This window comes from Oncorhynchus mykiss, chromosome 20, assembly GCF_013265735.2.
Source record: "Oncorhynchus mykiss isolate Arlee chromosome 20, USDA_OmykA_1.1, whole genome shotgun sequence".
NCBI lineage: Eukaryota > Metazoa > Chordata > Actinopteri > Salmoniformes > Salmonidae > Oncorhynchus > Oncorhynchus mykiss.
In genome coordinates, this window is record NC_048584.1 from 3,888,848 (window position 1) to 3,911,776 (window position 22,929).

General features: G+C 42.3%; 1 protein-coding gene across 1 annotated transcript in view; it reads right to left on the reverse strand.

Moving 5' to 3' along the window:
- The window catches only part of LOC110498826 (pro-neuregulin-3, membrane-bound isoform-like), a 323,361-nt gene that overhangs the window by 118,695 nt on the left and 181,737 nt on the right, over positions 1-22,929 (reverse strand). The window contains exon 3 of the mRNA XM_021575470.2: positions 22,328-22,401. Within this exon, the coding sequence (XP_021431145.2) occupies positions 22,328-22,401 (74 nt within the window). The remainder of the gene's footprint in view (positions 1-22,327; positions 22,402-22,929) is intronic.

Consider the following 22,929-nt stretch of genomic DNA (forward strand, 5'->3'; position numbering starts at 1 on the left):
TATTAATTTTCTCTCATTACTGTATGTAGAGTCAATCACATACACAAAAACAATCACATTATTACACATCAATAATTTTGCTCCTTGCTTGGACTAACTCATTCTTAGCTCTTTTGTCTAACTGTGCAGTAGTGTGTTGTGTTATTGTCTTCCTAGTCATATCCTGTCCTGCACTGGTCAAGCCTCTGAACACCTTAACTCATGACTCATACCCTCTATCAATCAGTGCTGTGATCCTTTTCCAACAATGTAAGTAGCACTCTTATTCCCATTCCCCATAATATTGTGCTATAAATGTGTTTATTAAATGCTTTGGGTTAAAATAATTAGTCTTTGACGATTTTTGAAACACACTTTGTTGTTTCCATGCGTTCTGCGCCTGTACCGTGGGTCTCCCATCCTCCTCAAATGTTCAAGTCACCAGCCAACTGGATGAGCTAATGCTAAGATATTTGCCAGCTATGTGTGGCTCCATGTTTGATGACATCATACAATGCATTCTGGTTGTCACGTAAGCATCTGTCAGACCAAAGATGTTATAACAAGTTTACATGACTGACTTATGGTGCTTTCAAGACAACTGGGAACTTGGAAAAATAAGAGGTCAAATCATGTCAGTGATCTTCAGGTCAGAGCTCTAGAAAGAGGCCCGAGTTCCCAAGTTGGAATTCCCAGTTGGATGACCTTTTTTTTAAAAAATCCCAATCAGATATAATTTGTTTCCGAGTTCCCAGTTGTCTTGTACGCACTGAAGTCGGAAGTTGTAGATTTCCGAGTTCTCAGTTCCCAGTTGTTTTGAACGCGGCATTAGATTGTAACTCTGGTACCTCAGGTTTGCCCACTCTGACACCCCTTTCCAGGGGTTTTATTTGTATTTAGTGTAACTTCTCCTGTGTTTGCCCCCCATTTATTGATAACTAAAAACATTTCTCATAAGAAACTAGCTCCCTGGTATACAGAAAATACCCGAGCTCTGAAGCAAGCTTCCAGAAAATTGGAAAGGAAATGGTGCCACACCAAACTGGAAGTCTTCCGGCTAGCTTGGAAAGACAGTACCGTGCAGTATCGAAGAGCCCTCACTGCTGCTCGATCATACTATTTTTCCAACTTAATTGAGGAAAATAAGAACAATCCGAAAAGAGTTTTGATACTGTCGCAAAGCTAACAAAAAAAAAAACATTTCCCAAGTGAGGATGTCTTTCACTTCTGCAGTAATATATTCATTAACTTCTTTGAGGAAAAGATCATGATTATTACAAAGCAAATTACGGACTCCCCTTTAAATCTGCGTATTCCTTCAAAGCTCAGTTGTCCTGAGTCTGCACAACTCTGTCAGGACATAGGATCAAGAGAAACTCAAGTGTTTTAGTACTATATCTCTTGACACAATGATGAAAATAATCATGGCCTCTAAACCTTCAAGCTGCAAACTGGACCCTATTCCAACTAAATTATTGAAAAAGCTGCTTCCTGTGCTTCGCCCTCCTATGTTGAACATAATAAACGGCTCTCTATCCACCTGATGTGTACCAAACTCACTAAAAGTGGCAGTAATAAAGCCTCTCTTGAAAAAGCCAAACCTTGACCCAGAAAATATAAAAAACTATTGGCCTATATCGAATCTTCCATTCCTCTCAAAACTTTAAGAAAAAGCTGTTGCGCAGCAACTCACTGCCTTCCTGAAGACAAACAATGTATACGAAATGCTTCAGTCTGGTTTTAGACCCCATCATAGCACTGAGAATGCACTTGTGAAGGTGGTAAATTACCTTTTAATGGCATCAGACCGAGGCTCTTTATCTGTCCTCGTGCTCCTAGACCTTAGTGCTGCCTTTGATACCATCGATCACCATATTCTTTTGGAGAGATTGGAAGCCCAAATTGGTCTACAGGGACAAGTTATGGCCTGGTTTAGATCTTATCTGTCGGAAAGATATCAGTTTGTCAACTGTAAATGTCAGTGTTCCTCAAGGTTCCGTTTTAGACCACTATTGTTTTCACTATATATTTGACCTCTTGGGGATGTCATTCGAAAACAGTGTTAACTTTCACTTCTATGCGGATGACACACAGCTGTACATTTCAATGAAACATGCTGAAGCCCCAATTGCCCTCGCTAGAAGGCTGTGTTAAAGACATAAGGAAGTGGATGGCTGCAAACGTTCTACTTTTAAACTCGGACAAAACAGAGATGCTTGTTCTAGGTCCCAAGAAACAAAGAGGTCTTCTGTTGAATCTGACAATTAATCTTAATGGTTGTACAGTCGTCTCAAATAAAACTGTGAAGGACCTCGGCGTTACTCTGGACCCTGATCTCTCTTTGACGAACATAACAAGACTGTTTCAAGGACAGCTTTTTTCCATCTACGTAACATTGCAAAAATCAGAAACTTTCTGTCCAAAAATTATTAATCCATACTTTTGTTACTTCTAGGTTAGACTACTGCAATGCTCTACTTTCCGGCTACCCGGATAAAGCACTAAATAAACTTCAGTTAGTGCTAAATACGGCTGCTAGAATCCTGACTAGAACCAAACAATTTGATCATATTACTCCAGTGCTAGCCTCCCTACACTGGCTTCCTGTTAAGGCAAGGGCTGATTTCAAGGTTTTACTGCTAACCTACAAAGCATTACATGGGCTTGCTCCTACCTATCCCTCTGATTTGGTCCTGCCGTACATACCTACACGTACGCTACGGTCACAAGACGCAGGCCTCCTAGTTGTCTCTAGAATTTCTAAGCAAACAGCTGTAGGCAGGGCTTTCTCCTACAGAGCTCAATTTTTTTGGAATGGTCTGCCTACCCATGTGAGAGAAGCAGACTCGGTCTCAACCTTTAAGTCTTTACTGAAGACTCATCTCTTCAGTGAGTCATATGATTGAGTGTAGTCTGGCCCAGGAGTGTGAAGGTCAACGGAAAGGCTCTGTAGCAACGAAGCGCCCTTGCTGTCTCTGCCTGGCCGGTTCCTCTCTTTCCACTGGGATACTCTGCCTCTAACCCTATTACAGTGGCTGAGTCACTGGCTTACTGGTGCTCTTTCATGCCGTCCCTAGGAGGGGTGCGTCACTTAGGTGGGTTGAGTCACTGATGTGATCTTCCTTTCTGGGTTGGCGCCCCCGCTTGGGTTGTGCCGTGGCGGAGATCTTTGTGGGCTATACTCGGCCTTGTCTTAGGATGGTAAGTTGGTGGTTGAAGATATCCCTCTAGTGGTGTGGGGGCTGTGCTTTGGCAAAGTGGGTGGGGTTATATCCTTCCTGTTTGGCCCTGTCCGGCATTATCATCGGATGGGGCCACAGTGTCTCCTGACCCCTCCTGTCTCTGCCTCCAGTATTTATGCTGCAGTAGTTTATGTCTGGGGGCTAGGGTCGGTTTGTTATATCTGGAGTACTTCTCCTGTCTTATCCGGTGTCCTGTGTGAATTTATGTATGCTCTCTCTAATTCTCTCTTTCTCTCTCTCTCTGGGAGGACCTGAGCCCTAGGACCATGCCTCAGGACTACCTGGCATGAGGACTCCTTGCTGTCTCCAGTCCACCTGGCCGTGCTGCTGCTCCAGTTTCAACTGTTCTGCCTGAGGCTACGGAATCCTGACCTGTTCACCGGGCGTGCTACCTGTCCCAGACATGCTGTTTTCAACTCTCTAGAGACAGCAGGAGTGGTAGGGATACTCTTAATGATCGGCTATGAAAAGCCAACTGATGTTTACTCCTGAGGTGCTGACTTGCTGCACCCTTGACAACTACTGTGATTATTATTATTTGACCATGCTGATAATTTATGAACATTTGAACATCTTGGCCATGTGCTTCTTCACCTGCATTGCTTGCTGTTTGTGGTTTTAGGCTGGGTTTCTGTACATCACTTTGAGATATCAGCTGATGTACGAAGGTAAATACATAAATAAATAAATACATTTGATTTGATAAATCCCCCATCATAATAATATCCCACCACAATACCTTCCCCCATTTCTACCCCCCATGTACTTGAAAACCCCCCACAAATTAAATTAAGCCCCCCACAAACCCTCCTAAAATGGTCTCATCCCTGTACAGCTTTCACGCTAAGGTTAGGCCAGGTAGTAAGCTTGTATTTGGGGTGTTGATTTGTGAGGTGATAGCATTTTATTTTCTTTGTGATTTCTCAAAAACGTTAAACGATTTGTCAAGTCATGTGCTCTGGTTTTTGTATACACTGTAACACGTACATTGAAGATTTGTAATATGCTGAAAAGTGCCCAAACTAAGTTAATATTTTTCAAGCAATGGATGCAGCCATCTTTGACTTGATTTATTTGCGTCTTATAGTGAATGGCATTCTGGGATAAGGGAGTTGTTGCTTGTCAAACATAAACACACATGGCTGCCATCGTAAAGAATTTAGCTGCTGTTAGCTTAGCTGACATGCATCTCTTTTCATGCTTCTAGTTTATAAAATTAGTTTGGCTGTTGATGTGTTCCGTGTCATTTTTAGATTATGAAGTTCGCATTTATCTTTTACAATAAAAGGTGAAATTGAGGAATAAAGTTGTGAAGACCTTTATTTCCCATAAGAACAAAACATTGTTTAGATGATTTTCAGATATCAATGCTCTTTAGACAAGTTTGTTGCATCAGACGTTCTGTTGCTACTGTTCCAATCACATATTTGTGATGGTACGCTGCAAGGACCACTCAACAATGATCACAAATATGTGATTGTACACATCAAAGGGTTGAGGACTGCAGAGTTTTTCAGGAAAAAAAAGAAACGGAGTAGAGCTAAGCACAGGCAAAATCCCAGCGGAAAACATGGTTCAGTCGGTTTCGGACCGTGCACCGTCTCAGGAGGTTCCGGACCGTGCACCGTCTCAGGAGGTTTCGAACCGTGGACCGTCTCAGGAGGTTTCGAACCTTGCACCGTCTCAGGAGGTTCCGGACCGTGCACCGTCTCAGGAAGTTCCGGACCGTGCACCGTCTCAGGAGGTTCCGGACCGTGCACCGTCTCAGGAGGTTCCGGACCGTGCACCGTCTCAGGAGGTTCCGGACCGTGCACCGTCTCAGGAGGTTCCGGACCGTGCACCGTCTCAGGAGGTTTCGGACCGTGCACCGTCTCAGGAGGTTTCAGACCGTGCACCGTCTCAGGAGGTTTTGGACCGTGCACCGTCTCAGGAGGTTCCGGAACGTGCACCGTGTCAGGATGTTCTGGTCCGTGCACTGTCTCAGGAGGTTTCGGACCGTGCACCGTCTCAGGAGGTTCCGGACCGTGCACCGTCTCAGGAGGTTTCGAACCGTGCACCGTCTCAGGAGGTTTTGAACCGTGCACCGTCTCAGGAGGTTCCGGACCGTGCACCGTCTCAGGAGGTTCCGGACCGTGCACCGTCTCAGGAGGTTTGAGGGAGAGTGTGAGGAGCAGGCACAGGACGTACTGGGCTGTGAAGGTGCACTGGAGACCTGGTGCGTATAGCCGTGCATCCTCCACCAACTCAACAACTCCCTCATTTCTCTCTCTTCCAAATTCTCCTTCTCCCAGACTGGCTAAGGTTCACTCCTCGGCTCTGCCGACTGCTCCATGTGCCCCTCCCAAAAATGTTCTTGGGGTTTCTGTGGCCTTCCTCCCCGACTTCGTCACTGTCCCTCCTTCGCTGCTTCCGCCTGCTTCCATGGCAGGCTCTTCTCTCCTGCCATTATGTCTTCCCAAGTCTAGGATGTTCTCTCCCTAATCTCCTCCAAAGACCAGAATGCTATTACCTCCCGGGCACGCTGCTTGGTCCGTTGTAGATGGAATATTCTGTCACGATGTTCGTAATAATGATGATCGGACCAAGGCGCAGAGTTCCACATACTTTAATCAAAGTGAAACTTAAGCTAATACAAAACAAAATAAAGAATAAACGAACCGTGATGACAATGCAGTGCGAACAGGCAACTAAACATAACCAATATCCCATAACCCACAGGTGGAAAAATGCAACTTAAGTTTGATCCCCAATTAGAGACAATGATTACCAGCTGCCTCTAATTGGGAAACCTTCTAAAATCCTTCTAAAACGCAAACTAGAACCCCACATAGAAATAATATAACATATAATAATAACACCCTTAGTCACGCCCTGACCTACTCTACCATAGAAAATACAGGCTTTCTATGGTCAGGACGTGACTTCTAATGTTAACATGCATGAAACCAATGCTTTTATGGTTACAGAAGTCAACAAATGAGAACGCCTGGGGAATGGGAGTGGAGCTAGGCACTGCAGGGCCTGGATTAACCTCTACATCACCGGAGGAACAGAGGAGGAGTAGGATAAGGGTACAGCTAAAGGCTATGAGAACTGGTTGTCTAGTACGTTCGGAACAGAGAGTAAAAGGGGCAGGTTTTTGGGCACGGTAGAATAGATTCAAGGCATAATGAATAGACAAAGGTATGGTAGGTTGTGAATACAGTGGAGGTGATGCACTGATGCACTGAGTGACGATGAAAGAGATATAGTCTCTCGAAACAATTTAAACCAGGTGGGATCACTGCATGTGTGGGAGGTGGAATTTAAGGGTTAACTAAGGTGTATTGAGCAGGGATAGAGGCTCTACAGTGAAATAAGGCAATAATTACTAACCAAAACAGCAATGGACAAGGCATATTGACACTAGGAAGAGGCATGCGTAGCCGTGTAATAATAGGGGTCCAGTGAGTGGCTCGGGCCGGGGACACGGCGATAAAGGCAGCTAGCAGGCCGGGGCTAGCAGAAGGGCCTTAGAGGGACGTCGCAATGGAAGAAAGTCTGTTGTAGCCCCCTCGTGCTGTGACGTCTGCAGACCAGTCATTGTGGATCAGCAGGGCTTCATGTGGTAAAAGGGGTCTAGGCAAATTGGCAGAATAGGTATCTTAAGCTAACAGTCCTATATGCTCTAGACAGCTAGCAGGCCGTGGATAGCAGGCTAGCAGATAGGCATTCAGGGTACGTCGTGACAGAAGAGCCAGTTGATAAATCCCCTCGGGCGAATTACGTCGGTAGTCCAGTCGCGAAGGGTCTGCGGGGCTCCAGGCTAATTGACAAAATAGGTATTGTAGCCCAAGGAGTGGCTGATGTACCTCTTTGGCTTGCCGGGAGATGGGCCTAGCAAAGCTAGCTCCAGGCTAACTGTTTCTTGTTACGGGACAGAGACGTCAGCCAGGAGTGGCCACTCGGATAGCAGCTAGCTAGCTAGGATGATCCAGGTGAAAAGGTTCAGAGCTTGCGGTAGGAATCCGGAGATATGTAGAAAGAAAATAAGTCCGATTTGCTCTGGTTTGAGTCGCGCTGTGCAGACTGGCGAGAGTTGTCCGGGCTAATGTTAGCTGATGACAGCTAGGAGTTGCTAGCTGGCTTGTAGCTAGGTGCTGGCTAGCTTCTGTTCAGGATTCCGGATCAGAGGTAAAGAAATAGCATACCACATTGGGTGAGGCGGATTGTAGGAGGGTATGTTGTAGTTGAGTTTAAGACAAAGAAAAAAATATATATATATGCGAAGAAAATAAATACACTGCTCAAAAAATAAAGGGAACACTTAAACAACACAATGTAACTCCAAGTCAATCACACTTCTGTGAAATCAAACTGTCCACTTAGGAAGCAAAACTGATTGACAATAAATGTCACATGCTGTTGTGCAAATGGAATAGACAACAGGTGGAAATTATAGTCAATTAGCAAGACACCCCCAATAAAGGAGTCAGCGTAGTGTTCAGAGCATGGAGGCGCTACCAGGAGACAGGCCAGTACATCAGGAGACGTGGAGGAGGCCGTAGGAGGGCAACAACCCAGCAGCAGGACCGCTGCCTCCGCCTTTGTGCAAGGAGGAGCAGGAGGAGGACTGCCAGAGCCCTGCAAAATGACCTCCAGCAGGCCACAAATGTGCATGTGTCTGCTCAAATGGTCAGAAACAGACTCCATGAGAGTGGTATGAGGGTCCAACGTCCACAGGTTGGGGTTGTGCTTACAGCCCAACACCGTGCAGGACGTTTGGCATTTGCCAGACAACACCAAGATTGGCAAATTCGCCACTGGCACCCTGTGCTCTTCACAGATGAAAGCAGGTTCACAATGAGCACATGTGACAGACGTGACTGTCTGGAGACGCCATGGAGAATGTTCTGCTGCCTGCAATATCCTCCAGCATGACCGGTTTGGAGGTGGGTCAGTCATTGCGTGGGGTGGCATTTCTTTGGGGGGCCGCAAAGCCCTCCATGTGCTCGCCAGAGGTAGCCTGACTCCCATTAGGTACCGAGATGAGATCCTCAGACCCCTTGTGAGACCATATGCTGGTGCGGTTGGCCCTGGGTTCCTCCTAATGCAAGACACTGCTAGACCTCATGTGGCTGGAGTGTGTCACCAGTTCCTGCAAGAGGAGGGCATTGATGCTATGGACTGGCCCGCCCGTTTCCCAGACCTGAATCCAATTGAGCACATCTTGAACATCATGTCTCGCTCCATCCACCAACGCCACGTTGCACCACAGACTGTCCAGGAGTTGGCGGATGCTTTAGTCCAGGTCTGGGAGGAGATCCCTCAAGAGACCATCCGCCACCTCATCAGGAGCATACCCAGGCATTGTAGGGAGGTCTCACAGGCACGTGGAAGCCACGTGGAAGCCACACACACTACTGAGCCTCATTTTGACTTGTTTTAAGGACATTACATCAAAGTTGGATCAGCCTGTAGTGTGGTTTTCCACTTTAATTTTGTGTGTGACTCCAAATCCAGAGCACCATGGGTTGATAAATTTTATTTCCATTGATAATTTTTGTGTGATTTTGTTGTCAGCACATTCAACTATGTAAAGAAAAAAGTATTTATTAAAGAATATTTCATTCATTCAGGTCTAGGATGTGTTATTTTAGTGTTCCCTTTATTTTTTGAGCAGTGTATATAAAATAATAAAAAAATATATACACGACATGACGAGAACAAAAAGACGTCTGATGGCTACACCATCTTGGTTTAATATAGACATCAATTGCACAATACATGAAAAGCAAAACACATTCTTCACTAAACATGCCCTCTAACATCTGCCTGATTTGCCCTAGTGGCACCAACACCACCAACTTGAAGGAGTTTTGGAAATCATTCCAAATGAGATGGAAAAAAAAAACTAAAAGCAGATTTTCTTTAATCAGTTGAGATTGAAAGGATCCCCAGGCTAACCCTGAGTCCGAGTTTGGTAATTTATACATCTGAAGGTTAACAGTTAAGTAAGGTATGGCAGAAGTTTATGCAAAAGGCCTTTATAGACAAAAAGGTGCAATGAGTCGATCTACAAGACTTCAAAGTGAGCCAGCTCTGATACAAAATTCAATGATGTGTACTGAACCTATCTCCGGTAATAATGCACAATGATAACCTGTATCCAATGGCTTCAATACAGTGGCAGCTGCATTCAACACACTCTCTGCAGGGGGATGGTGGTGGTGGTGGTGGGGGGGGGGGGGGGGGGGTCCGTAGAATGCGGATGTTTCCAGTTTTCAGGGATACAGTATTTTTGACAGAACTTCTGTTTCCCCTGAAAAGTGGAGACTCCGCTCTGGCATATTTTTACAACTTCTACGTTAGGTTACATTCAGATAGGAGATATTGCCATAGTCAATAACCGGAAAGAATGTTGACTGAATGATTTGTTTTCTGCTATTTAATGAAAGGCAGGACCTGTTCCTATAGAAGAAGTCAATTTTAACTCAACAACATTGTTTTTGAAAGAGCTTTTTGTCAATCCAGATGCCCAGATATTTATGAGCATGGACACAATCAATGAGGTCACTATCCAAAGTATGTATGCATAAATGTGACTTGTTTCAGGAAACTAGGCGCATGTTGCAAGTCACAAATGCATAGAAAAGTCATTTGAATTTGAATTTTTAATTTGAAAATGTTATATTTTTTATAAACATCTGTTTTTTGGAACATTTGAACTTTCATGTGCCTTAATAACAAATTTGTATGCCATCTGTAAATTCGAGGAAAAATGTTGAATTACGAGCGTAGTTGGTTTAGCCACAGAAAAAGACAGGAAACTTCCCACTAACCATGATTGGCAGAGATAATGAGTGGGCTGGACATGCCGAGAGATGAGTTTCAAATTGCTCTGCCGTGTAGCATGTCTATAAAATGAGCTGCGTGTTATGCCTATACAATACTTATAGCCATGGAGAACTGCAAATGTTTTGCTACTGCTCTCAATAACATTGCTTTCCTGAATTTATTAGGCGCTATCGACAAAGATCAGTCTGAAAAAGTTGTGATAGACTACTTTCTGAAGGACGATTCTGACATGCTGACTCTCTCTGACTCTGAAAATGAATCAGACGATGAGGAAACCCCTGATTTAGGTAAACGCATTTTCATTGAAGAAGACATTGTAGTCTTGTGATGGGGAAGATATGGCGATCAACAGTGTTGTTATTAGTCAAAGAGAACACAGAAGGCTGTTGTACAAAACACCTGTCTCCGGACTACATCTTCAAATGAAGGGCAACCATGGCATCTGTGACAGAGGGAGAAAGATCTGATGATTCTTATGGCATTGTACACGGTCAGTGTGAACCAGAGCTTTTGACACAACGAGACAAGCAAGCTGTACAAACAAAACAGACCCCAGCTAACAATGAGGAATCGGCACAGAAGCGGGCCTCTCCCGGGGGCACGGAACTGATTGAATCGGGTGTCAGACTCAGCCCGGAATCAAAATTAATGACTGCCCAGAATCGGCCTAAGTACATCGGGCTGTTAACTTCTTATGGCTGCAGGGGCACTATTGAGTAGCTTGGATGAAAGGTGCCCAGAGTAAACAGTCTCAGTTGCTAATATATGCATATTATTATTGGTATTGGATAGAAAACACTCTGAAGTTTCTAAAACTGTTTGAATGATGTCTGTGAGTACAACAGAACTCATATGGCAGGCAAAAACCTGAGAAGAAATCCAAACAGGAAGTGAGAAATCTGAGGTTGGTATATATTCAACCCATTCCCTATTGAAATCCCCTTGGGATATGAATGAAGATTCCCTTCCTACGGCTTCCGCCAGATGTCAACCGTCTATAGAAATTTTAATGAGGCTTCTACTGTGTTGTGGGAGTGAATGAGAAGGGAATGAGTCAGACTACTGGCAGAGAGCCAGTTCCAGGTCATGCGCGTAGCACATGATATCTTCTTGCGTTCCGTTCCTCCTCAAGACACAAAGGAAATGTCTGGTTGGAACTTTATTGAAGATTTAGGATAAAAACATCCTAATGATTGATTCTGTACTTAGTTTGAAATCTTTCTTCCACCTGTAATATAACGCACCAGCGTTTGGATAGGTGTACCAAACGCCCTAACAAAAGTAGCTAATTGGACATAAATAACAGACATTATCGAACAAATCAAGCATTTATTGTGGACCTGGGATTCCTGAGAATGCATTCTGATGAAGATCATCAAGCAAGGTTGGATCGGAGGGCGAGGGTGAGGGACATTCCCCCCAGAAATGTCTGGGTACTTGCAGGTGCCTTGGTGGAAGGGTGGGGTAACATCTCACAGCAAGAACTGGCAAATCTGGTGCAGTCCATGAGGAGGAGATGCACTGCAGTACTTAATGCAGCTGGTGGCCACACCAGATACTGACTGTTAGTTTGATTTTGACCAGGGACACATTTTTCCATTTCTGTTTGTCACATGTCTGTGGAACTTGTTCAGTTTATGTCTCAGTTGTTGAATCTTGATATGTTTCTACAAATTTGAACACATGTTAAGTTTGCTGAAAATAAATGCAGTTGACAGTGAGAGGAGTTTATTTATTTTTTAGTTTAGATATATATATATATATAGATAAATATATATATATATATATATATATATATATATATATATATATATATATATATATATATATATATATATATATATTACCAGTCAAACGTTGACAGCCTCTCATTCTAGGGTTTTTCTTTATTTGTACTATTTCCTACATTGTAATGGAAGACATTAAAACAATTGAAATAACACTTATGGAATCTTGTAGTAAGCAAAAAAGTGTTAAACAAATAAAAATATATTTTATTTTCTGCAGTTGCCACCCATTGTCTTGATGACAGCTTTGTGCACTCTTGGCATTCTCTCAACCAGCTTCAACTGGAATGCTTTTCCAACAGTCTTGAAGGAGTTCCCACATATGCTGTGCACTTGTTGGCTGCTTTTTCTTCAATCTGCAGTCCAACTCATTCTGGACCATCTCAATTGGGTTGAGGTTGGGTGATTGTGGAGGCCAGATCATCTGATGCAGCACTCCATCACTCTCCTTCTTGGTCAAATAGCCCTTACACAGCCTGGAGGTGTGTTTTGAATCATTGTGTTGTTGAACAACAAATTATAGTCCCACTAAACGCTAATCAGATGGGATGACGTATCGCTGCAGAAAGCTGTGGTAACCATGCTGGTTAAGTGTGCCTTGAATTCTAAATAAATCAATGACAGTGTCTCCAGCAATGCACCCTCACACCACCTCCTCTGTGCTTCACGTTGGGAACCACACATGCGGAGATCATCCGTTCACCTACTCCGAGTCTCACAAAGACACAGCGGTTAGATCCTAAAATCTCAAATTTGATCATACCAAAGGACAAATTTCCACTGGTCTAATATCTATTGCTCGTGTTTCTTGGACCAAGCAAGTGTCTTCTTCTTATTGGTGTCCTTTTAGTAGTGGTTTCTTTGCAGCAATTCGACCATAAAGACCTGATTCACACAGTCTCCTCTGAACAGTTGATGTTGAGATGTGTCTGTTACTTGAACTCTGTGAAGCCTTTATTTGGCCTGCAATTTCTGAGGCTGGTAACTCTAATGAAGTTATTCTCTGCAGCAGAGGTAACTCTGGGACTTCCTTTCCTGTGGCGGCTTCATGAGAGCTAGTTTCATCATAGCGCTTGATGGTTTTTTGCGACTGCTGCTGCAAAGTTCTTACCATCTTCCAGATTGACTGACCTTCATGTCTGAAAGTAATGATGGACTTTAGTTTATCTTTGCTTATTTGAGCTGTTCTTTTCATAATATGGACTTGGTCTTTTACCAAATAGGGCTATCTACTGTATACCACCTCTACCTTGTCACAACACAACTGATTGGCTCAAACGCATTAAGAAGCAAAGAAATTCCACAAATTAACTTTTAACAAGGCACACCTGTTAATTGAAATGCATTCCAGGTGAATACCTCATGAAGCTGGATAAGACAATGCCAAGAGTGTGCAAAGCTGTCATCAAGGCCAAGGGTGGCTACTGTGAATAATCTAATATATGATTTATTTTTATTTTTTAACACTTTTTTGCTTACTGCATGATTCGATGTGTTTTTTCATTGTTTTGATGTCTTAACTATTATTCTACAATGTAGAAAATCATTTAAAAAAAATAAAAAACATGGAATGGGTAGGTGTGTCCAAACTTTTGACTGGTACTGTACATCGACGACTGGTTGAACTGTGTGGACACTCTGGCTCAAGCAGCGGAGCACACAGCCCAGCTGTTGTCGCACCTGATCTTTATAGTCTTCTGGATAAATCTTTCCAAAAGCTTGCTCTTACCGACCCAGCAGAAAATCTTTTTGGGATTGTCTCTGGACTCTGTAGCTGATTAGTCCTCACTGTAGAGAAAGTGACTGCTTTTCGCCACTGACTCTCATTGTTTACTAGACACGCTAAGTACTCTAAGTACTTACCCCTCACAAGTCCTCAACTGGAAGCTTCATTAAATAGTACACACAAAACATCAGTCTCAACGTCAACAGTGAAGAGGCGACTCCGGGATGCTTGCATTCTAGACAGAGTTCCTCTGTCCAGTGTGTTCTTTTGCCCATCTTAATCTTTTATTTTTATTGGCCAGTCTGAGATATGGCTTTTTTTTTGCAACCCTGCCTAGAAGGCCAGCATCCTGCAGTCGCCTCTTCACTGTTGACATTGAGGACTTGTGAGGCGTCTGTTTCTCAAACTAGACACTCTAAAGTACTTGTGCTCTTGCTCAGTTGTGCACTGGGGCCTCCCACTCTTCCTATTCTGGTTAGCGCCAGTTTGCGCTGTTCTGTGAAGGGAGTAGTACACAGCGTTGTAAGAGATCTTCAGTTTCTTGGCAATTTCTCGCATGGAATAGCCTTCATTTCTCAGAAGAAGAATAGACTGACGACGTTCAGAAGAAAGTCTATTTCTGGCCATTTTGAGGCTGTAATCGAACCCACAAATGCTGATACTCATCTAGTCTAAAGAAGGCCCATTTTAATGCTTATTTAATCAGAACAACAGTTTTCAGCTGTGCTAACATAATATATATTTTTTTCTAATGATCAATTAGCCTTTCAAAATTATAAACTTGGCTTAGCTAACACAACATGCCATTGGAACACAGGAGTGATGGTTGCTGAAATATCCTGTTTCCAGCTACAATAGTCATTTACATCTACAATGTCTACACTGTATTTCTGATCAATTTGATGTTATTTTAATGGACAATGTTTTTCCTTTTCTTTCAAAAACAATGACATTTCTAAGTGACCCCAAATGTTTTGAACGGTAGTCTATATATAAAATGTCTTACAGAGCCTTTCCATAAGTCCACTCAAGTTTTTTCAACTGTCTTCTGACTGTGATTAGAGCGATGTTGATGTTGTGCAGTGATGCCAGCAGATTCCAGATTGCCTTTGCCGATCGCTCATCATCTTCAACCATCAGTGAGTCGATGGCTTGAATAGTCTCGCTGGACATGGAATAAGACGATAGATGCTGTGTTTTTGGTTGATGGCCAATATTAAAAACAGTCAAATGCATTTGTGAATTCAATCGCATTAATGTTAAATTATTATTATTTATTTTTTTACCTTTATTTAACTAGGCAAGTCAGTTAAGAACAAATTCTTATTTTCAATGACAGCCTAGGAACAGTGGGTTAACTGCCTGTTCAGGGGCAGTACGACAGATTTGTACCTTGTCAGCTCGGGGGTTTGAACTTGCAACCTTCCGGTTACTAGTCCAACGCTCTAACCACTAGGCTCCTTTCTCTTCTCTCCGGAGTTCTTTTAAGAATAAAGTAGGCTAATGAAGGCAACAAATTGTTGCTTACTGGAACACCCAAAGTCATATAATTGTTATAATAGGATTTGAAACAATAGCCTTCCAACGTGTGGTCAACTATTTCATCACCGTTTTGTGCTGCTCTGAGACAAGCATGGAGACTGGTCTTGATAATTGTTTTCACTGAATCTCCATTTGGGTATTGGTTAGCCTACAAATAGGGTGTGTTATTGTTAGGATTATTTTGCTCTTCATTCGCAGTCACTTAGTAGCTTACTCCCGACCGGTCACATTGTACAGAGCCAACTTTTGAAAGCCAATCACTGCTTCCCCCCACCCCCATGTTAACAAAACGTTCACTCTTTCTTATTCTCCAATTATAATTCATTTTAATAATAATAATAATATATATAATAATAATAATAATTTTAATATTCTCCAATTTTCTTGTCGCTAAATGAAAGGTACTTTAGTTGCCCAGATACTTCCCATCTTTCTCTCAGCTATACATCCATATCTCTTCTGTTACTGAATCAGGTGCTGTTGGTCAGATGTATAATTTTTCGTTTTTCTTGGAATAGAAACACCATTATATTAATCAAATGAATTTAAACAACATTTCTTAAAATGAATCCCACATACTATGTTCTTACAAAAAAAGGTTTTAAATTCTATAGTACAGCCAATATTAAAAACAGTCAAATGCTTCTCAAAGATGCCCTCTGTTGCTCAAACTAGCATTAATGGCAACAATGGCAGACACTTAAATACCGTGCCATAGAATTCTACCGCAGCCCGCAAGCTGTGCTGCAGTACGACGTAACTTTTAAAGGAAGCACTGTACGTGCTTCTGTACGCTTTTTCTTCCGTGGGCCTGATATTCCCCACTCTGGACAGAGTGAGAGCGAACGGTCTATCCCTAATCTTGACAGCCCTGCATTAACATGGGAGCTCATGGATGGAGGAGATTGTATCGCCAAACTGAACTCCCACAGTACAGGAACCTGCTATCCCATGCGCAGTGCTAAATATTCCACCCTCATCCTGAGCTGATGGATCGCAGGGCCTGGTCCATGAGAGGGTCAAACTAGACTCGGTGGGCTTGCTTCCGAACGTGGTCGCCACAATTCAGGTCGCCATAGAGGTCTTCAACCTGAAGTGGAGGTTGTTTGAGAGGTGATCTGAGAGACGTGAGTTGATCCCCTTCCAGTGTTCCATCCCTTCTGTTCTCTCATGTCTATAGGACTTGCTCCAAGAGGGAAAGGGCTTTTCCACCGTTAAGGTCTACTTGGTGGTGATCTCAGCCTGCTATGTAGGACTTGGCTCACCCCCCTGTTCACATTTTATGAAGGGAGCATGCCGTCTCCGTCTGGTCTCCAAGCCACTTGGGGACTTGGCGCTGGTTCTGGATGCGCTCACGGGCGTTCACTTCGAACCCTTGGTGACAGTGGATCTTAAAACTCTGTCTTATAAGACGGCCCTGTTGCTCACCTTGACCACTGCCAAGCGCGTTAACCACCTTCATGGGCTATTGGCTCATCCTTCATGCACTCAGTTTCACCTCTGACTACTCCAAGATTACGAGACGTCCTATCGCCTCTTTCGTTACGAAAGTAATTACCATGACATATAGTTGTCAAGCCACTGATCTCTTTCCTTTCCACCCTCCGCCATTCTCTTCCCCAGAGCAGCGGTGCCTGAACACATTGTGTTGCACATCTACATGGACAGGACTGGGCCATTCCAGAGTTATGACTAACTGCTAGGTCTTAGTCCAAACAATACCTCTCCCATTGGATAGTGGAGGCTATCGCCGAGGCATAAAGTTGTTGGGGATTGCAGTCTCCCCTGGGTGTCTGGGCACATCATGGTCACAGTTAAGGGGCATCTCTGGTTCTGAGATTTATGCTGCGGTGAGTTGGGCTTCCCCTCACACCTTTTGTGAGGTTCTATCGCCTGGATGTCACTGTGCACACACAGTCCTCAGCGCTGGAGATCAGTAGGAGGGATCAGGTACATTACCATGTCTCACAACATGCTTCTAAGGAAATGGGCCATTGAAAACTCTTTATCGACCAATTTTTAACATTTGTGTTTTTTTCGTCAGAAATGATTGCTTATTGGGCCTCCCGGGGCGCGCAGTGGTTAAGGGCGCTGTACTGCAGCGCCAGCTGCGCCACCAGAGACTCTGGGTTCGCGCCCAGGATCTGTCGCAAACGGCTGCGACCGGTAGGTCCGTGGGGTGACGCACAAGTGACCCAGTGTTGTCCGGGTTAGGGAGGGCTTGGCCGGTATGGATATCCCTGTCTCATCGCGCACCAGCGACTGCTGTGGCGGGCCGGGCACAGTGTACGCTAACCAAGGTTGCCAGGTGCACGGTGTTTCCTCCGACACATTGGTGCGGCTGGCTTCCGGGTTGGATGCACGCTGTGTTAAGAAGCCGTGCCTCTTGGTTGGGTTGTGTATCGGAGGACGCATGACTTTCAACCTTCGTCTCTCCCGAGCCCGTACGGGAGTTGTAGCGATGAGACAAGATAGTAGCTACTAAAAAACAATTGGATACCACGAAATTGGGGAGAAAAAGGGCTAAAATTCAACAAATAAAAAAAAATATATATATATATATATATAAAAATAAATGATTGCTTATTAAAATATGACTTCTCAGATTTTTTATTCATAGATTTTAAATGTTTTTTTCTGCAAAACGCTATACATCCATTGTTGAGCTGGAACGGAATGTTCATATCATGTATATTTGACTGTTATATTTTGTTGTCTCACCTAGCTATCATAAGATGAATACATCTTATTGTAAGTTGCTCTGGATAAGAGCATCTGCTAAATTACTAAAACATGAAATGTAATTGTTTTACATTCAGATCACATATTACTATATATATATATATATATATATATATATATATATATATATATATATATATATATATATATATATACACACAGTGCCTTCGATAAGAATTCAGACCCCTTGGCTTTTTCCACATTTTAAAATTGAGGAAATTAAAGACTAAAGAAAGAATGTTGGGATTTACTGTATATATTTTGATCCAAAGCCATGAGTGTCTCATGTATGTAGTTGCCGGCTATATGACTGTGTCATCAACTTGATAATATAAATTAGAACAATATCTGGGGATATTTTTTTTTTTTATGGTGCTAATCAACTCAAAAAAGGCCAATTAGCCTATCATAATCTTCTAAAGCCATGAAATAATTTTCTGGAATATTCCAAGCTGTTTAAAGGCTCAGTCAACTTAGTGTATGTAATCTTCTGACCCGCTGGAATTGTGATACAGTGAATTATAAATGAAATGATCTGCCTGTAAACAATTGTTGGAAAACGTACTTGTGTCATGCAGAAAGTAGATGTCCAAACCCACTTGCCAAAGCTATAGTTTGTTAACAAGACATTTGTGGAGTGGTTGAAAAATGAGTTTTAATGACTCCAACCTATGTGTATGTAAACCTCAGACTTCAACTGTATGTGTGAAATTTGTTTAGATTTAGAGTGGACCATTATCATGCACCTTTATCATGCACCTATCTCGAAACAGGGTCAGGGGGAAAATACATGTCATCTATGCACTTAAATAGCGAATGGAGGAACACTTTCCCCGTGGTTCATTGTCATGCCAGCCAGGTAGGCTATGTTCTTGTTGTAAAGAGAAGCAATTTGCTTAATATTAGGAAATTTGATAAATAAATATAGTAGGCCTAGCCTATAGAACCTGATGGGATCATTGAGTGAGACATTGGGTGAGACATTGTTACGAATTTGTAAATATAGCCAGTTTGTTATTTAGAATATTTTATTGCTGTTTCTGGAGGGAGAGAAACCAAAAACCTACAATCATCTCATGGGTCTCCCAGTACTACAGTAAGACCAAAATAGTCATAATAAAATAATACACATCTTGTGCACAATTATCAGTTTCTATTTAGGTCCATGTCACCCATTCATTGTCAGTTAGAGACACAGTAGGTCCCAAAAGCATAATCAGTGCTCTAACTCCCCTTTGCGCTGGTCTGGAGCAATGACATGGTGACGCAGGGTACCGTACTAAACCACAAATTACCTCTAAGTCCCGCAGCATAATCGCAAACCTTTTAGTGGAGCAACCACTGTACCTTGTCACAACACAACTGATTGGCTCAAATGCATTAAGAAGGAAAGAAATTCCACAAATGAACATTTAACAAGGCACACCTGTTAATTGAAATGCGTTCCAGGTGACTACCTCATGAAGCTGGTTGAGAGAATGCCAAGAGTGTGTAAAGCTGTCATCAAGGCAAAGGGTGGCCACGTTGAAGAATATACTAAGGGCTAAATAAAGGATGTGTATGATGATGATGACGATAGAGAGAGAGATCCGTCCTGGGGCTCTGTTCACACACACAAACACACCCCACAGAACCCCAGGACAGCAGCACAATTAGACCCAACCAAATCATGAGAAAACAAAAGATAATTACTTGACACACTGGAAAGAATTAACAAAAAAACAGAGCAAACTAGAATGCTATTTTGCCCTAAACAGAGAGTACACAGTGGCAGAATACCTGACCACTGTGACTCACCCAAACTTAAGGAAAGCTTTGACTATGTACAGACTTAGTGAGCATAGCCTTGCTATTAGGAAAGGCCGCTGTAGACAGACTTGGCTCTCAAGCGAAGACAGGCTATGTGCTCACTGCCCACAAAATGAGGTGGAAACTGAGCTGCACTTCCTAACCTCCTGCCCAATGTATGACCATATTAGAGAGACATATTTCCCTCAGATTACACAGATCCACAAAGGATTCGAAAACAAATCCAATTTTTATAAGCTCCCATATCTACTGGGTGAAATTCCACAGTGTGCCATCACAGCAGCAAGATTTGTGACCTGTTGCCACAAGAAAAGGGCAACCAGTGAATAACAAACACCATTGTAAATACAACCCATATTTATGCTTATTTATTTTCCCTTGTGTACTTTAACCATTTGTACATTGTTACAACACTGTATATATACAGTATATATATATAATATGACATTTGTAATGTCTTTATTGTTTTGAAACTTCTGTATGTGTAATGTTTACTGTTCATTTTTATTGTTTATTTAACTTTTGTATATTATCTACCTCACTTGCTTTGGCAATGTTAACACATGTTTCCCATGCCAATAAAGCCCCTTGAATTGAATTGAATTGAGATCCTGACCACAATGTGTACACTATTTGTTGCTCCACTTCCTTCTCGGTCTCACCCTCTCCCTCTGTTAGTCTGTTCCTCTAGGTCAGTGAACGCAAGAGAAGCGATGTGGAGACTCAGAGTTCAGCAGTAGAAGGCAGGAAGGAAGAGAAGTTAGAGAAGATAGTAGGGATAGAGCTGTGGAGAGAGAAGAAGATGAGAGTAGAGGGAGAGGAACATGGAGAGGGAGAGGTTGGAGCCTACGTTTACATGGAGTGTGTCTGCCCCAAGTCCCACCATTCACCCTTCTACCACACATCCTGGGCCTAAAGTGACAGAGGCAGGGATTTTGGAGTTGTTTTTAAAAGTGGTAGGAGTATGTTTTCTTTTATATCTGGTGTTTAAGACCATCCTGTCCGCATCCAATTCACTGAATCATTGTCAAAGTAGGCTTCTATTTATACATTTTGTGTCAGGCCTAGTGTGTACTAAATCTTAATGAGAGAGGTTATCTCAATTTTTAAATAGTCTGAATAGATGTTTGCATTTTGCATTGTTATGGAAGCTATCATATTTTTTAATACAATAGCCTACTTTGTGGGGGTGCATTTAGATTTTTTCTCAGGATTGTTTCTTTGAATCTTTCTTGATCTAAATCTTGTTGCTGTCACGTCTGCTCCTGCTCCTCCCCTCCGGCGTTCAACGTCGCCAGTATACTAACCACCGGTCCTGGGGTCCATCATTACGCACACCTGGCACCAATCATTACACGCACCTGCACATCATCATGAGGCCCACCTGGACTCCATTACCTCCCCTATATCTTTCACTCCTTAGGTTTTTTCCCCACTCAGTATTGTTCCTGTATTTATGCGTACATGCTACTGTTATGTTGTCTCGTTCCATGTTTGTTTTATTAAATGTTTTAACTGCTTCTCGATTCTCAGCGTCTCCGTTACCGTTGCATTTACTGAATTGTTGTCAAATTACTATAATGGGGCTGCGCTTCAAGAAGTTTCATGTCATGTTGTTGCCTAAATCAAAACACTCAAGTGACAGTGTGACATGAATTTGTCCTACAAATCTTATAGGGAAATTGTGTACTTAAAACAGTCTCTGAACAGTTATTGTGTTTTGTATTTTCTCTCTTTATCTGTCTGTCTATCTAGTACTTGTTGCATTCACTGAATTGTCAAAGTAAGCTACTATTTCTACAGTTTGTGTCTGGCCTGGTCTGTACTAAATCTTATTGAGAGAGAAGTTATCTACATTTTGAAATGGTCTCTGAATAGTTTGCATTTTTACATTGTTACAGAAGTAAGAATCATTGTCAAATGGCCTACTTTGTGTGGGTTTTAAAATTCTTTCTGAATATTGTCCCCTGGTCACATTTTGGATAAAAATATATGTTTATATGTAACTAATACATATACTATACTTGGTACATTTTGAGTGAGTAAAATAGACAAATGTACTACAATTGAAATATTCCAGGGTTTTTTGTTGAGTGTTAATAGTTTTTTGATAGCGAGGGTCTTTTACTCAATGGAAGACATGGATGTGGTGTCATATTAGAGAAGAGGTTGTGCTCTAAGTTAACTTGTAATTGTAACTCTCTGTCAAAGGTTTTCAAGGTCTGTACGTAGACATTTGATTACTTTCTATTCCATTTTGCCAGAACATTCTCAGAAGTAATAATAAACGTGTTGTCCAACTTCAGCTCAATTTTTCAACAACCTTGTGCCGGAATGCTCTTGCACATTTTTAAGGTAATTGTTCAGGCTGTTATTTTCCAATAGGGATCTGGAATTCAAACATACTGTTTTTAGAATGTTTCTGAAGGACTACAAGGGCTGTGAACAATTTCAGAAGGCATTGTGTTCATCTTGAACAGGGCCGATTTCCCAAAATAAATTTAAGGGTAAGTTCATCGTTAGATCCTTATTAGGAGCATCATTAAATCTCTGAACTGTTTCCCAAAACCGTCGTTAACGAAGTTGCACAGAAGACAGATCATTCTCTAATACTCTTTTGTTTTCACTTTAATTCTCGATCAATAGGAAGACAAGGCATGTACTTGGGTCAGATAAGATGGAGTCCGTCTTGGGTACAAACTGGTCACAGCGCAGTCCGTGGTAACCCTCTTTACACCTGCAACAGAAAAACAACAGAAGTTAATATCTGATGTATATGGAGGAAAAACACACTTTCATAGCATACATGTGGGTAGAGTATGTGGGCGTGAGTAATTTTACTCATTGAGCAGACACTCGTATCCAGAGTGACATAAAATCATTGCATTTAACTAACGTAGGCAAAAAAAATGACATATCACGATCATTGCAAGTAAAACCTGAGGTGAAGCCAACGCAGATAGAATACTGGCCCACCCAATCAGGCTGGCTTTACATATGTAAAAATATTATAATAATGAAATAAATTAACTTGATTTGTTGGTTGTGGTGTATCCTTACTAATCAGAAATGTTGAACATGCAGTAGGGAGTTCCTGGGATCTAATTGGTTATATTGCAATCATATGGTTAAAATGTAATCACATGCGCATAGCCTACAGTCGGGAATGGCAAATATCAAATAGCTGATTGTCGAGTTGCTACTGCCAGTGAAAAGCACCAATAATAGGCCGTTCGCAATACTTAATCACTGGTAAAACACAAAA